The sequence below is a fragment of the Choloepus didactylus genome, chromosome 12, assembly GCF_015220235.1.
Source record: "Choloepus didactylus isolate mChoDid1 chromosome 12, mChoDid1.pri, whole genome shotgun sequence".
Taxonomy (NCBI): domain Eukaryota; kingdom Metazoa; phylum Chordata; class Mammalia; order Pilosa; family Megalonychidae; genus Choloepus; species Choloepus didactylus.
In genome coordinates this window covers 102,188,949-102,203,906 of record NC_051318.1, presented here as the reverse complement: position 1 = coordinate 102,203,906, position 14,958 = coordinate 102,188,949, and the positions used below count along the sequence as shown (strand labels likewise).

Below are 14,958 nucleotides of genomic sequence, written 5' to 3'. Positions count from 1 at the left end.
CTGAGACCCCGCCCCCGAGCCCCACCCGAGGCCCCGCCCCCTGAGCCCCACCCCGAGTCCCCGCCCTCTGAGCCCCGCCCCGAGGCCCCGCCCCAGAGTCCCCGCCCCCTGAGCCCCCCGCCCCCGAGCCCCACCCGAGGCCCCGCCCCCGAGCCCCACCCCGAGGCCCCGCCCCCTGAGCCCCGTCCCCGAGCCCCACCCGAGGCCCCGCCCCTGAGCCCCACCCCGAGGCCCCGCCCCCGAGTCCCCGCCCTCTGAGCCCCACCCGAGGCCCCCGCCCCTGAGCCCCGCCCCCGAGCCCCACCCGAGGCCCCGCCCCTGAGCCCCGCCCCCGAGGCCCCGCCGCGGCGGTGGGGGGCGCTGCAGCTTCCGGAGCTTGGGCAGCTTGGACCTCCCCCTCGGCCCCGGCCGGGGCTGAGCAGGTACACTGCGGGCTGTTCACTCTTAGTGCTGACCGCGAGCTGCCCCCAGCTTTCCGGGAGCCACCGGGGAAGGGTCGGGGATCCGTGGGAGGGGCGGGAAGGGAGAGGAGCCGCCTGGCGTCCCGGGCCGCGTCGGTCTCCATGGAAACGCGCTCCTCGGCGCGCGCCGGGCTAGGGCCGAGATCCCACAGCCTTGGGGTGTCCCGGAGAGGGGAGTTTCCCTGAACCGGGGGACTCTCCCACCCCGTTAAGCACGGATTCCGCCTCGGCCGCGCTCAGAGCCGGCCCCCGGGTGTCCGCAGCTTCCCTTGCCCCGAGCGCAGCGCCCGGCCTCCCGCTCTGGCGTGAAATTCCCATAAAACAACTTACCTGCTCTCCCACTGGGAAAGCCGTGGACAATAACGGCTGTATTTCGATATGAAAATGCGGGGCGCTGCCGCACTGGGAGGAGTAAAGCGGCAGCGGTGCCCGCCGCGGTGCGGACGGTGGGCTCTCCAGCCCCGAGCACGCGGCCAGGGGGCGGGAGTATCCAAAATGGTGAGCAGATATGCACTCAGTTCCAACAAAAAGTGCAGTCGAGCCTCGATATATGTGTAGTTGCATTCTCCGAAGATTCAGTGCAAAAAGAACACCTAGCTTTTCCATATAAAATGGAATTTGATTGTAGCCGCAGATAATTATAAAAGGACTTTTTTCCACACACATGACTGTCCGGGGAGACTGCAGATTGTGGGGCTGCGAGATCATCTTTTATGCGGGACAGCCCCGCGCACTGCAGGATCTCAGCATCCCGGGCACCCGCCTCAGTGTCTGGAGGAACAGCAGAAACCCCGCAAATATCCCCAACGCCCCTAGGGGCGGCACCGCCCCACCCAGAAAGGCTGGACTGTAAAACTCCGCAGGCTCTTTCATTGTGGAAGCAACATGGTAAAATAAATTATTTCTGTTTTAGAAATTTGGAAGGCCAGGTTGTGCGACGTTAAGTGACATGCCCTGGACGAGCATGCTAGATTGTTGTCAAAGCTGACTACAACCCAGCCTGACCCGGGTCCACCAAGAAGCTCCGTCTACTTTGGTGGGTACCCGTGGCCACTAGGCCACGAGGAAAGTTAATTGACTCTGTCTTGGCAAGGTTGGGAGGAAAGTTCTAGCAAAGTGAGTTCTTTTACATTTTAGTCATCAGTTTTCTGAGTTTGTTGGCCTTGATGAAAGGTGTGAGAGAAAATTCCATCTCTCTTCTTCCAGGAACCCACGAACCTTAGAGACCATGGATGAATATGATGTGATTAAGGCCATTGGGGAAGGTGCCTTCGGGAAAGCATACTTGGCAAGAGGAAAGTCAGATAACAAGCACTGTGTTATAAAAGAGATCAGTTTTGCAAAGGTAATGTTAAGTTCAAATTTTTGATAATTTTCAGCAGTATGGTTTTGCTGGGTTTTAATCCAATATGTCAAGGAAATACTTTTATTTGAGGATGATGTATTTTAAGCCTCAGTTGACTCCCCTTCACTCTTTTTTTAAAAATTCAGTTTTATTGAGATATGTTCACATACCATACAGTCATCCAAATTGTACTGTCAGTTGTTCACAGTATCATCATATAGTTGTGCATTCATCACCACAATCTATTTTTTGAAAATTTTCCTTGTTCCAGGAAAAGTGAAAATAAGAATAAAAAATAAAAGTAAAGAAGAACAGACAAAACAGCCCCCCACCCTATTTTTCATTCAGTCTTTGTCCCCATTATTCTACTCATCCATCATATACTGGATAAAGGGAGTGTGATCCACAAGGTTTTCACAATCACATTGTCACCCTTGTAAGCTACATTGCCATACAGTTGTCTTCAAGAGTCTAGTCTACTGGGTTGCAGTTTGATAGTTTCAAGTATTTACTTGTAGCCATTCCAGTGCAGTAAAACCTAAAAGGGTTATCTGTATAGTGTATAAGATTGCCCACCAGAGTGACCCTTTGACTCCATTTGGAATCTCTTAGCCACTGAAACTTTATTTCGTTTCATTTCGCTTCCCCCTTTTGGTCAAGAAGATGTTCGACTCTCCTTCAGTCTTGCGCTTTTAAGCCCATTGCCCAAACAACAACCAATGATCTAATTTAAAAAAAAAAAAAAAAAACAGAGAAAAGAAAAGAAATAAGATTACCTAAACCCCAAAGGTGGCTGCAACGCCCTGTAAAATTCTAGCCCCTTCTCTGGCTCTGACTTTTCCCTATTGTGCCCAAGGTGCTGCATTTCCCTCTGTCTGTCTGTCCTTATTCAGATCACCTCCACAGAGGGCCTGTCACCAACCATCCTGGCTAAAGCAGTGCCCCAACATCAGCCTCTCCTCATCACACTACCTGGTTTGTTTTCTTATTAGCAGATATAATGACCTGAAATTATTTTGCTCGTTTATCCATTTATCTCCTTCAGCGTTCAGAATAGTGCCTGGCAGACAACAAAAATGCAGTTAGACAAACAATGTCAAACTCATTAGTAACTTAAGAAATACTAAATAAATCAATAAATATTTATTGACTGCATTGAATAAATGAAAGAAAATAATACGTTATTCTTAGTCTAATGAATTTGGAAAATAAATATATTTAATTAAGGAAGGATTAATTTTTTTTAATTTTATTTTGAAATAAATTCAAAGTTATAGGAACAGTTGCAAAAACAATACAAACCCCATACACAGAACTCCAGCATACACTGATCCCCTCCCCTGATACCACACTCCCACCAATTTTAACATGATGTCACACCATTTCTTTCCCTCCCTCCCTTACTATCATCCATCATCTATTGCTCTGTCTTCTGAACACATGAGAGCTAGCTGCACACATCCTTGAACAAACACTATAATTCACGTATACAATTCCCATGAACAAGAACATTCTTTTATGCTATCCCATTAAACACAGCTAAGAAGTACAAGAGATTCAACATTGATACAAAGCTTACATTCTGTATTTCCTTTTTTTTCCTTATGTCTCAACTGTGTCCCTTTGAGCCTCCTTTCCTCCACCCTCAGATCCCATCCAGGATCATCCTTGGCATTCAGTTGTCATCTATTTAGACTGTCTTTTTTTTTCTTTTTTTTTTCAATTGTGGAAACATATATATAGCCTAAATCTTCCCATTTTTGAATTTTTGCTAAATTCACCTTGGTCAATGTTTATTTTATGTCATCTTCTCTATAAAATATGTTCATTTGAAAATACTTTGGGACCTCCTAGCAGGCAACTTTAACACCCATAGTGCACTGGAATACATTTTAAGTCTGAATTTTATGGGTCTCCTTCTAGGATTTATATACGAGGGTAGCAGAAAAAGTTCCCTTCGAAATGTGTGCAAGTTGGGTCATCCAGACAGTTACATAAAAGCTTATATGCAAATAATTGTCAGGAAGTGGGCTTTAAGTAAATGAGGAAAAGGGGGGAGCAGGCTGTCTCTGATTATGTAAAAGTAAATCCTGAGAATTTATCAATATGTATCTAAGCTTTAGAAGGATTCATGCCCTGTTTGTATTAATTGACAAAGGATAAGGTCCAAAATATGTTGTAAAAATGAAAAAGAAAATGATCACAAAGCATTAACTGTGGTTATTGCTGGGTGGTGGGATTTCACTTCTGCCGTTGCCTTCTGCATTGCCAGAAATTTTTACATTGAGCATATATTATGTTGTGTTTTTTTTTCAGTTTAACAGTTTCACTTTTCTAATAAGCATACTCCACCATCTCTTTCCTCATATTTTAAAAGAAAAATGGACAGTTGTTTTCTACAATTTGACCACAAAATACATTAATTTTATTATTTTCCTTTAACATTAGGAAGTGTTGGTTTGGGTTTTTGAATCAACATATTCAAGGAATTTATACTAAATAGAGCAGTCCAATAGTGAATTCTAATGTCTTTAAAAAGGCGCTGTATTTCCCTAGGGATTGCCCTTTGGCAGTGGCAAGAATACAAATTAAAGCCATTGTGTTTTATATGGCTTAACCCTCTCACCATCTTAACAGTATCTGCAGTATGTACTTCAGGCATATAGTGTGTGTCAGCATGAGCGAAATATGAGAAGGGCAAACTGGAATCAGAGTGGGGTTCAAAGCAAAGGAGGAATTTAACAGAACACTTAAGCTGATTTTAGCCAGAGATGTAAATGATGTCTTTGTAGCTCAACTGTGTTGAAACTTTGTGCAAAAGCTTAAGAAAATACACTTGGAATTGGGATGAAACTGATGGATTGTTATTTTACCTTAAATGTCCAAGAAGGTTCCCTGAAAATCTGGACATGTATATTGCAAAGGTTAAAATAGAAACTGGGGATTCCGTATCCTGGGCATCTCTGCATGTCCACCAGAAGCAGGGCTAACATAAAGCAAAAGTAAGAGGATTTTATCAACTCAGAAGTGGGCCAAATTATTGGCTTTAGGATTCTACATAATTGCTAAGGGTGGTCACAGATTTGGTTCTACTTTATTTAGCCACTATTTCTAAGAAATGTAGACCCTATCAGTACAGCACATTTTGTACCAAATTACCCCTTATATACACCTGTTTCCTCCAACAGACCTAAACTTTGTAAGGTCAGATGTAATTCTACAGGACTTGGTTCAATGTCTAACATATGGCAGGTACTTTTCTGCTAAAAGGAACAGAATTTATACTGGAATTTTTCTCATTTTATATATACATATATCAGTTTCACTTCGGGAGAAAAGAATTCTTACTTTTATCATGGCATGATTAGTGAACAACATTCTTTTCATATTTCATAAAAAATAAGTTTTGAAATATATGTTTTAGAAGGTATGCATTGTATTATTTGTATTAGTAGAAAAAAGGCTATCTTTATTTTGAAAAAGAAAAGAAAGTATACATCCTGGGACCCAGGAGTTCTTCTTTTGGGAATTTATTCCAAGGAAATACCCAGAGTTATACAGACAGAAACAACCACTAGTAGAGGGTTGACTAAGTAATTAATGGAAAACTATGCAGCTCTTAGGAATTGACGGGGGAAATAGTCACAGTTTTGCTAATTGAGAAACCAGTATGTACAGTATGATGCAATCTTTATATATACATACACATTCTCTACATATATGTATGTCTATGTGTCTGTGTGTATATACATAAAAAATATGCACAAAGAAAAAAAGACATGCTAAATTATTATTATCCCAAGATGGAAAATGGGATTATGCATAATTTTTGCCTTGTGCTTTTATACTGTTTCATTTCTGGTTTCTCTTCAGATCAGTTTTTAAGACCTCCTCTGTTTTGTTCCCAAATTACATTTCCAACCTCCCTTTTCCATTTCCTTCTTTTCGGTCAAATGTGAAGATCCACATTTTAAATAAAAATCCTTCACATCCAGTGTCTCTACTCTCTGTGAGGCTCCTTCTCCCAGGGTCTTAGCCTGCCCCTCTCCGGGAGTCAAGATCCCAATTGTTCGAGGCTGAGCTCCGATTCCTCTGCCTCCAGGACACCTTCCACAATCTTTCCACTCTAAGTAAACTCCGGTAGCTAATGGCTTTCTACTCTGATGTGCTTGAGCTGGTTATTTTGTGCCTTTAACCCCTTATTACTCTGTATGTTCTAGGCAGCAGAATCCATGTCTGTTCGTCTTGTATTACACACACCTCCTAATAATGCTTTGTAACTTCATCCAAGTAGGTCTTGAATGAATTCTTGTTGAATGAATGACTGAATGGAGGGTTGCTTCCAGGCCCTCTTGCCCAGTTGTAGGCTGGTACATGCTTAGGAATTATACATCTGTTTTAATTGTAAGAAAAATTATTTCGACAGTGAATTATTATTAAAATCTATATTAATGCATTTCGTAGCATCTCTCCCATTCTTTAGCATAATCGAGAATTGATTATATTTCTAATACAGCACTGATGTTTTTCATCATTTTACTCACGAATCACCCTTGTCTCCATGCCATAAATAAGTAGAATGTTATATTAGACTGCATTAGTCTCATTTTCCCATACATCTTTATGTTATCAAATTTTCCTAGCAACATCTGTCAAGATTTTATTTTTTATTTTTTTTAAATTTTTAATTAAAAAACAAATGATAAAAAACCATTTCAAACAAAACCAAAACAAAGGAATAAGAAAAACAACCTAAATGTGTCAAGATTTTAACATCTATTACTTCTTTCTTCCTTTCTACCTTAATATAGTTTTTCATTACTTCTTATCTAGAGAAATTTGCATTTCTTCTCATCTCTCCAACATTTGTCCACTCACTAAGCTCTGGACTCCAGAACTTAAATTGCTTTTTTTCTTACAGGTACCAAAAATCTAATCTTTTCTCTCATCATTCTACCAGTATTGAGCATGTACTCTTGCTCTTAAAAAAGTGTTAAATCTTTTCTTGATTATAAAAATGAAAATGTTTATTGTAGAAACTTTGCAAAGAACCAACGGAGCAAATAAGGCAATTTAGAGGAAAATAGAAATCACTTATAATCTCTCTCTTAATCGCTGTTAACATTTTGGTAAATTTCTCTCCAGACTGTTTTTAATGCATACATGTACTTTTATTAATATAATTGGTGTCATGCTGGATATGCTCTTTTGTAGCAGCTTTTTTACACTTGACAGTGTATTGTGAACATTTTCTCGAGTCATTCAGTGTTCTCATATAGCAATATTAAATGTTCACAACATTTAAATTTTAAATCTTTAAATCAGAGTGATAATGGTTACTGCTTACTGGGTATGTTAGCAATCCTATGCGCTTTACATATATCATCTCATTTAGATCCTCCAACAACTCTAAAAGGTAGTTCTCATTATCTTCATTGTATAGATAGATGATGCTCAGACAGGTTGAGTAATTTGCTCAAGGATACACAGTAACCAGCTGATTTCTCTAACTCTTCATCTGTTCTTCCCAATATAAAACATTGCTTCCCATGAGTTGTAATGACTGCATTGTATTCTGTCACATAAAAGTACCATAATTTATCTATCTCTATTTTTGGACAGTTACATTGTTTGATTTTTTTGCTATAATAAATAACATTCAATATATAGAGTATGATCTATTTTATTAAGCAGAAACTTTGCATGTGTATTTATGTATGTAGTTTGTATATACATACATATGCATTAAATTAAAAGGTCTGTTAAGATACACACCTAACGATTAACAGCAGTTACCCCTAAGAAATAGGAGTTCAGGTGATGGGTGGGGAGGAAGAGGGAGAAGTTTCACTTTTCCTTTATTCCCTTTTATCTGGCTTAAAATATTTTTCAAAATCAGAAGCATGTATTATTACAGTAATTTTTAAAACTAACAATGAAACACTGTAATGAAAGCTTTTTCCTAGGGCACATTTCTGATTATCTTGATAAATTCCTAGAGGAATTAGTCAGTCAAAAATAGGAAAATTTAAAATTTCTTATTACATATTGTAAAATTGCCTTCCCAGAAAGATTTTACCCATTTATATACTTTCACCAGAAGAATGTGGGTGTCCATTTTGCTGCCTTCTGGCCAAGAAAGGATATTAACATTCTTTTAATCTTTGCCAGTTTTGTAGATAAAACATCTAGTCAAATTTTATTTTAGTTTTGATTTCTTTGATTATTATGCGAGGTTGAATACCTTTTCTTTATCAACATTTTTGTTTTTTTGTTTTTTGTGAGTTGCCTATTTATGTACTTTGCCCATTTTTCTATTTGAGTGTTTCCCTTTTCTTTTTAATTTGCCAGAACGCTTTATATATTACAAATACAAAAATCTTTGTCATATATGTTGCCGGCATTTGTACCTAACTTATGTTTGCCTTTATGTTTGTTTATACTATTCTTTTGAGGAATAGCAGTGAAATTTTTTTGAAGTACATAAATCTATCGATCTGGCAGGAATAATCCAGTTATTTTTGTTTCGAAACTCATCTGCACCGACTATGCAATATAAATTAGGGGAGGGTGGATACTGAATCTTAGAGAGGCGAAATGACTCACTGAAGGATACGTAACTGGGAGCCAGTGAAGCTGGGATTGAGAGTTAATTTTTTAAAAGTCCTTAAATCCAAATCCCTTGATGAGAAAATTGGAGACCATGGGTTTTGTGTGGGCCAGTTGGAGAGCACTACGGAGGGAGCAGTGGGAAGGACTGGGTGAGGCTTGGAGGCCGAAAAGGTGAGGGCAGAGGGCAGAGAAAGACGTGATGTCTCCGAGTGTCCAGAATGAGGAAGAAAAGGTGGAAATGAGGGGTGACTGCTGGTGTTGGCACCAAACCCTTGAAAGGTATCGTCCATAAAAGATACCTGGGAAAACAAGACAACACAGCAAATCTAAAATGAATTCATAAAAGACAGTTTTTACTTGGAAACGAAAAAGGTGATAATCTATATAGAACTTCACTGGTTAGATTTATGTGCTATGTAACACATTTTCTTTTTTTAGATTTCACTTGCTGCTTCTCAACAGTGAATGCTTTGGGAATATTGCATTTTTATTAAGATATCTTTTGCTGCTGAAAGATAAATATTAAAATAGTTTTCCTCCCAGTACCTAGAGAATGAACATAATACCACTAACCTAATGAACTTTTTATACTGCATATCTTTACCAGATACATTTATTTTCTTGATTATGACTGCCTTTGACAAGCCATTGATTAGATGTAGAGCACTCTACTAATTCTGGAAACATTGTTTTCTGCTCTTGAGGCATCAGTTTTGGAAGTGTCGTTAAAAGCCTGGAGGATTTTAGATAGGCGTGAGCAGAAAGCATGTTTTGAAAGCAAATTACCTCTACAGACTCCCCTGTCTCTTCGTATAATTTAGATGCCCGTCCAAGAAAAAGAAGCTTCAAAGAAAGAAGTCTTTCTTCTGGCAAAAATGAAACATCCCAACATCGTAACCTTCTTCAGTTCATTTCAAGGTTTGGCTTTCTATATTCTTAAAGTATTTTAATAAAGTATTAGGCGTGCTGACCTATATAAAAGGTAAGTTACGGAGAACTGTTCATAAATGACTTTTTGTAAATGGTGTCATTTTCTCATTTACTTTAATTGTAATTTGAGCTATCGACTTGACTTCTTCTCTGGCGGGGTCTGTAGGCAGCTTTCCTGTTTTCTTAAGTTTTTTCACCTCCCCTTAAGCGCAGTCTCACAGGTGGTGGGCGATTGGTGTACTAGCTTTGCTGTAGTGACAACCTCCAGATTTCGGTGGCCTGTGACAGTGTGTGTGTCTATATGTATCTCCCGCTCATGAACCACATTGGCTGGCTGGGCAGGGGCTGGGGCTGGCATCCAGTCCTAAGGGGCAGCCCGCGGCCAGAGCACGTGGTTGTGGTTCTCGTGCACACCCCACTCTCAAAGCCCAGCTCCCAGGAAGCAGGTTTCCCTGTGCTCCCGTTTCCTGTCCGCAAAGCAGCCCTGTGGCCAAGTCTGATATGGGAATGGGGGAGGGGGGCAGGGTGTCCCCTCCGCTCCCCCTACCACTCCCTCCCCACCAGCCCCCCAGGTCCCAAGACAAGGGGCAGCGCTTAGAGTCCCCGGCCCAGAGGGAGCAGATAGTCACCTACTGTGGCCACGCCTTCTCCCAAAACAGTGAGTACACTAGGGACATAGTTCCCTCCTCTGCACACCTGAATACAGCGTCCATCCTGCATCCATCCATCACTGAACCCCAAAGGTGAACAAAACAAAACAGCCAAACACACACCGTGAAAGGAGCATTGGACAGAGATCATTCATCCATTTCACAGATATCTGTTGGGTGCTTCCTGTAGGCCAGAAGTGTTCCAGGTGCCAGGAAGACAGCAAGGAGCAAAGCAGATAAAAATAAATGATTCCTGTCCCCCTGGAGCATACATTCTAGTGGGGTGGGGGAGGCAGTCCGTTGGGTGTTGATGAGGCTGGGGCAGGGCTGTGCAGACCCCACAGGGGGCGGTCGTCCTCCTAGCGCCCGGCTCTGGGGTGTTTGATTCACATGCATAAGTAGTTAAAGCAGCGGGAGTGTTCCACGGATGGCTTCAAAGTCATCAGGTTGGCAAAAGGAAAGAAAGGAACACAGCCCTGGTGTTGGAGCTTTTACACGGAGCCAGGCACTGTCATAAGCTGTACTAACATTTACTCACCCAGAGTTTTCCTTCCAGAAATTATGTTTATTACACATTGAAACCACTGCATTCAGTGTGGTTGGCCATACAGACCTTCCCTACTGCAGATTTAAAAGGGTTCTCGGGCCTCTTCTGAGGTTTTTTCCCAGGAGCATAGAAGGACCTCTGGGCAGAGAATTGGGTTTTACTGAAAAACTCCCAAGGGGCAGCCCTGGAATAGGGCGCCCCACATTCCTGTTTGTTGATTCCTAATGACAAGGCTGTAAGATAATCTTTCTTTCCCTCATTTTTGGGCCATTTTGGGGGCTCTGTCTGTCTGTCCTGCTCACCCTCAGTCCTTCCGCTGAGCTCACAGTTGCCGTTACAGCTCCCTTTCCTGACTTCTCCAGTACTTTGGTACTTGGGTGTGCACGTCTATTTATATTTGCAGTTGTGGTTTTGTTTGATATTTGCCCCCCTCTCTGAGCCTAAACCTCATGAGTCCTGGAACCCCATCTCTTTGACTCACCTCTTGACCTCAGCATCTAACACATGTTTCCAGGGTAGGTGCTCCACACATGCTTGTTGAGGGTGCAGCTGGGACGGACCCTTCCCTGTACGGGAAGAGGTCTTCACACTGCGGAAGGTTGATATTTGAGAACAATCTGTAGGGGATACTTTATAAATTAGAAGTCCTTTTTATAATACGTAATCTCTGCTGAGTTTGTTTATACTGTAGGTTTAAATTTTCTTATGACTGTTTTTTTTTTTCTCCCAAGGAGATAAATCCTGGTTTGGGAAAGCTAGAGTTCCTGTGATGCCTTTGAGTTTGCTTGGCAGATTGTTGGGACTGGAAACATCAAACTCATTTGAAAGCCTCAGAGAGGCTCTGAGAGAATGGATTAAAGCCTTTGTTTACCCTCAAACAGCTTAACTTTGAACATAAGCCGCACGGCTGTGGGACTGTAGCTCATTCGTATCTATAGAAGGTGATGAGATTTTTATTGGTTTGAAGCAACATGAGAAAAATAAGAAGAAAGTACTGAGATTTTCCTAGGCTAAGTAAATTCTATATAAATTAAATTTGATTCTATTAAATTCTATTTAAAGAGTACGTTATATAGTATGTTAGAAGGTGATAAGTGAGTGGGAAAATAGAACAGAAGGAGGCAGGGTTGGGAGTACAATTTTAAATGGAGTGGTCAGGATAAGGCCCTGGGAAGGTGACATTTGAGCAAAGCCTGGAAGGAAATGACAGAGAGAGTCACGTTGACACCTGGGGAAGAGCCTTCTAGGTGAAGAGAGTAGCCAAGGTGAGGGCAAGTTGATGTGGACCAGCCAGGGGGGCTATTAGGAGAGGCACTCCTCCATGGGTGCTGAGCATCCCTGCACATTCTTGCTGGATATGCCAAGAATGCAAGGCTCTGAGCACTGTCCACATGGGCTGTGGCCAGCAGCCTTGAAGAATGAGGTAACCTCCTCCTGCCTACCAAGAGCTGTAGAAAAGCAGTGGATTCTCCAAGCTCAGGGTTGCTCTCCTATATGCAACCCACTAGGTGGTGCGTGTCCATCTTAGCTCACATGTGTCACCTCTGTGGGAATTGGGGGTGCTAACCCATGTGGTAACACCCGTGCTAACAGGAACCTCTCTGGCTACCACCTTTGCCAAGACTAATAGCGTCCTTTGTCTCTGACCCAGAAGTCTCATGTCTTCTTCCAGCACCCATGAAAGATGAACAGCTCACCTGTTAACTTGTGTAAAATCTTAGACCATGTGCAGGTCTGGTAGAAGTCACTGTAGGCAGAGTGTAGAAATTTTTTATTTTTGTGTCCTTCCTCCTTTTTTTGGTGCTTATTTTATTTTATGGAATGATGGTGATCATGGATGATATCTAAGTCCATCAAGTCTAATTTGCCATTGCATGTAAGATGCACCCTTTTGTGCTACTTAGAAATATACTGATACAATATCATAAATCACTTATATCACTTATAATTTTTATTTCATACATATTGAAAGAGCTCTTTTAGACTTACACATAGATTTTAATCTTATATTGTTCATGCATTTCTATATAAATAGGAAAATATAAGCAAATTAAATGGTTAGTTATTCTAAAAATTATGCAGAAAATCCCAGCACCAAGACTGCCAATCCTACAGCAATAGCTTGTAAGATGCCAATATCTGTAAGATGCAATCCTGATTTTATGAAGGGCAGTTTAGAATGAATTAATCACAGTAATTTTTTATTCTTATTTTTTTGAGCAGTTATAGGTTTATAGAAACATCATGCTGCAAGTGCAGGGTTCCCTATACCCCTTTCTCACACACACAGTTTTTCCTGTTATTAACATTTTGCATTAGGGTGATACTTTGTTGCAATTCATGGAGCAACATTATTATAATTATGCTATTAAATTTAGCACACTGTTTATGTTAGGATTCACTCATGTTGTACAGTTCACAGTAATTGTTTTTTAAATGTTGGACCTTGGCAAATAACAAGGTATGCTCCTAGTGTTAGTGCCCCTCTTTTTTTGAAAGGTCAACTATCAACAAGATTTACAGTTCTGGAAACTATAGTCCTGTAATGTACCTTGCACTTCCTTTCTGGGGTACCCTTTTCCTCCTTTCTGCATGTTCAAATATTATACATCCTTTAAAACTAAATGCAGATCCCACTTCCTTTATTGCTCAAACCTAAAGTGATGTCTCTCCCTCTGCTCTGAGCTCCCCCAAACCCTCCTGGCCTTATCACTCAAGTGCCATTTGCTATATACTGTATTTATTATAATGATACTGTATATTCCTTATTTCCGTTAATGAGATTGGAAGTTCCTCAAGGACAAGAATTGTTTCTTACACCTCTTTTCCTTCTTATTAATTTTTTTAAATAGATGGAAAATTTGAGAACATAAATGAACTTTCCAGACTGTTTTTAACTCCATTAAATATGAAATTAACAGGGGCCAGTGGGGGGAAAATGTGTATTTTAGAACCAGGTGATGTTCATTGACCTGCATAGTTCCTTTGGGATGGCTTAGTCACAATTAATCCTGAATAAGTCAAACAATTTATTTCATCAAAAGCCAGTGTAAGGATGAGTGAATTGGACATTGGTGGGAAGGAAATGAAATGTAATCCTCTCCTTATTCTGATTTCCCCACCAATTTTGAAATTGCTACCTTGTCACTGCTGTGGCAGCCCCTTCAATGCCTGAATTATATAAGGAACACTAATTCTTCCAAAAGTAGAACATTCCTGAAAATAACTGATCTCAAGACAGTTAGGGCATGTCGGGAAATCTCTTCCCAAATCTTTCTAGACTCTCTGACTTCCACTCATTTTCTCTCTGCTCTCTTTGCCCTTGAGCACGGAGACTTCTAACATCACTTCTCCCACGGTGCTGAGTGATCTGCACTAGATCATCATCTCCTTAAGAATAGAAAGAATGGCTAATTTAGTTTTATTCCTAGCACAACGTTCCTTACTTATAGCATGTCCTTACGAGAGTTTATGGATGAGTAAATGGATCTGTCCCCTTTAAGAGGGTGGAAAACTGAAGTCTTATGCGAAAGAAGAAGCACTAAATTCCTGAAATAGAAGTAGCCAACAGCAGGAGCTGTCAAGTCACAGATCTCTACTTAAAGTTAGTTTAATCTGCTTGAAAGAAAAAGGTAGCAAAGGTAGATATTTGGCAAGAGATTTGGCATTCAATGGATACTCAAAAACACAGGAAAAAATACTAGAGAGATTCATACTTGCTTATAAGCTTGATTTTCAGCATCTATTTTGTGTTCCTTCAGTGGCTTTTTTTTTGTGGGGGTGGGGGCTCCACTCAACAAACCTTTGTTGAACCTTCTGTGTGTACTGTGGTAGGTGCAGGGGACACAGAAACAAGTGTTTTCTCTCTTCAGAGAGACCACAAACTAGTGGGAGAAACAAACAAGTTAGCAGAAGCCCTTTTTTTCTAACAAGAAGCCAACTGGTAGTTGATTGGTTAATGGGAAAAGCTAGTTAAAGCAGGGAATCATACCCATTTTAATATATAAATGCACAAACATTTGTCAAACTTTCGATGCAACCCTAATGACTTTTACTGTGAGTCCATTTATTGGAGAACTGAGAATAGTTTCTTACATAAGCTTCATCCTTATTTGTCATTTCCAGTTTCCTTTCTTTAAAGTTGAGTAAGAATTTATGGATGATCTGCATGCACAATCCTTTTAGAAAGTTTTCTGCAATTTTCCACTTGTTTCATCCAACATTTAGGTCAATGGCATTTTTTTCTTTTTTAGCTACTCACATTTCCTGAGTCCTCCAAAGCATTCAACTTAATTTTTGTAGAAATAATCACATTCTTTATCCATTCATAGTTCATCTGTTTATGTAATAATAACAGTAACAAATTCATTTGGCATAAACAGATTTGGGAACAAGCAGAGCGATCCTGGTAAG

The 14,958-nt window shown here is 40.8% G+C and overlaps 1 protein-coding gene across 3 annotated transcripts in view; it reads left to right on the top strand.

Moving 5' to 3' along the window:
- Positions 1 to 332: 332 nt before the first annotated feature.
- NEK5 (NIMA related kinase 5) overlaps positions 333 to 14,958 on the top strand; it is a 93,792-nt gene continuing 79,166 nt past the window's right edge. For 2 of the 3 annotated variants that reach the window (XM_037800119.1, XM_037800117.1), the window contains exons 1-4: positions 333 to 422; positions 1,375 to 1,577; positions 1,668 to 1,806; positions 9,240 to 9,336. In XM_037800119.1, the coding sequence (XP_037656047.1) occupies positions 1,690 to 1,806; positions 9,240 to 9,336 (214 nt within the window). In that variant the 5' untranslated portion in view covers positions 333 to 422; positions 1,375 to 1,577; positions 1,668 to 1,689. The remainder of the gene's footprint in view (positions 423 to 1,374; positions 1,578 to 1,667; positions 1,807 to 9,239; positions 9,337 to 14,958) is intronic. The other variant, XM_037800118.1, reaches the window with a different exon arrangement.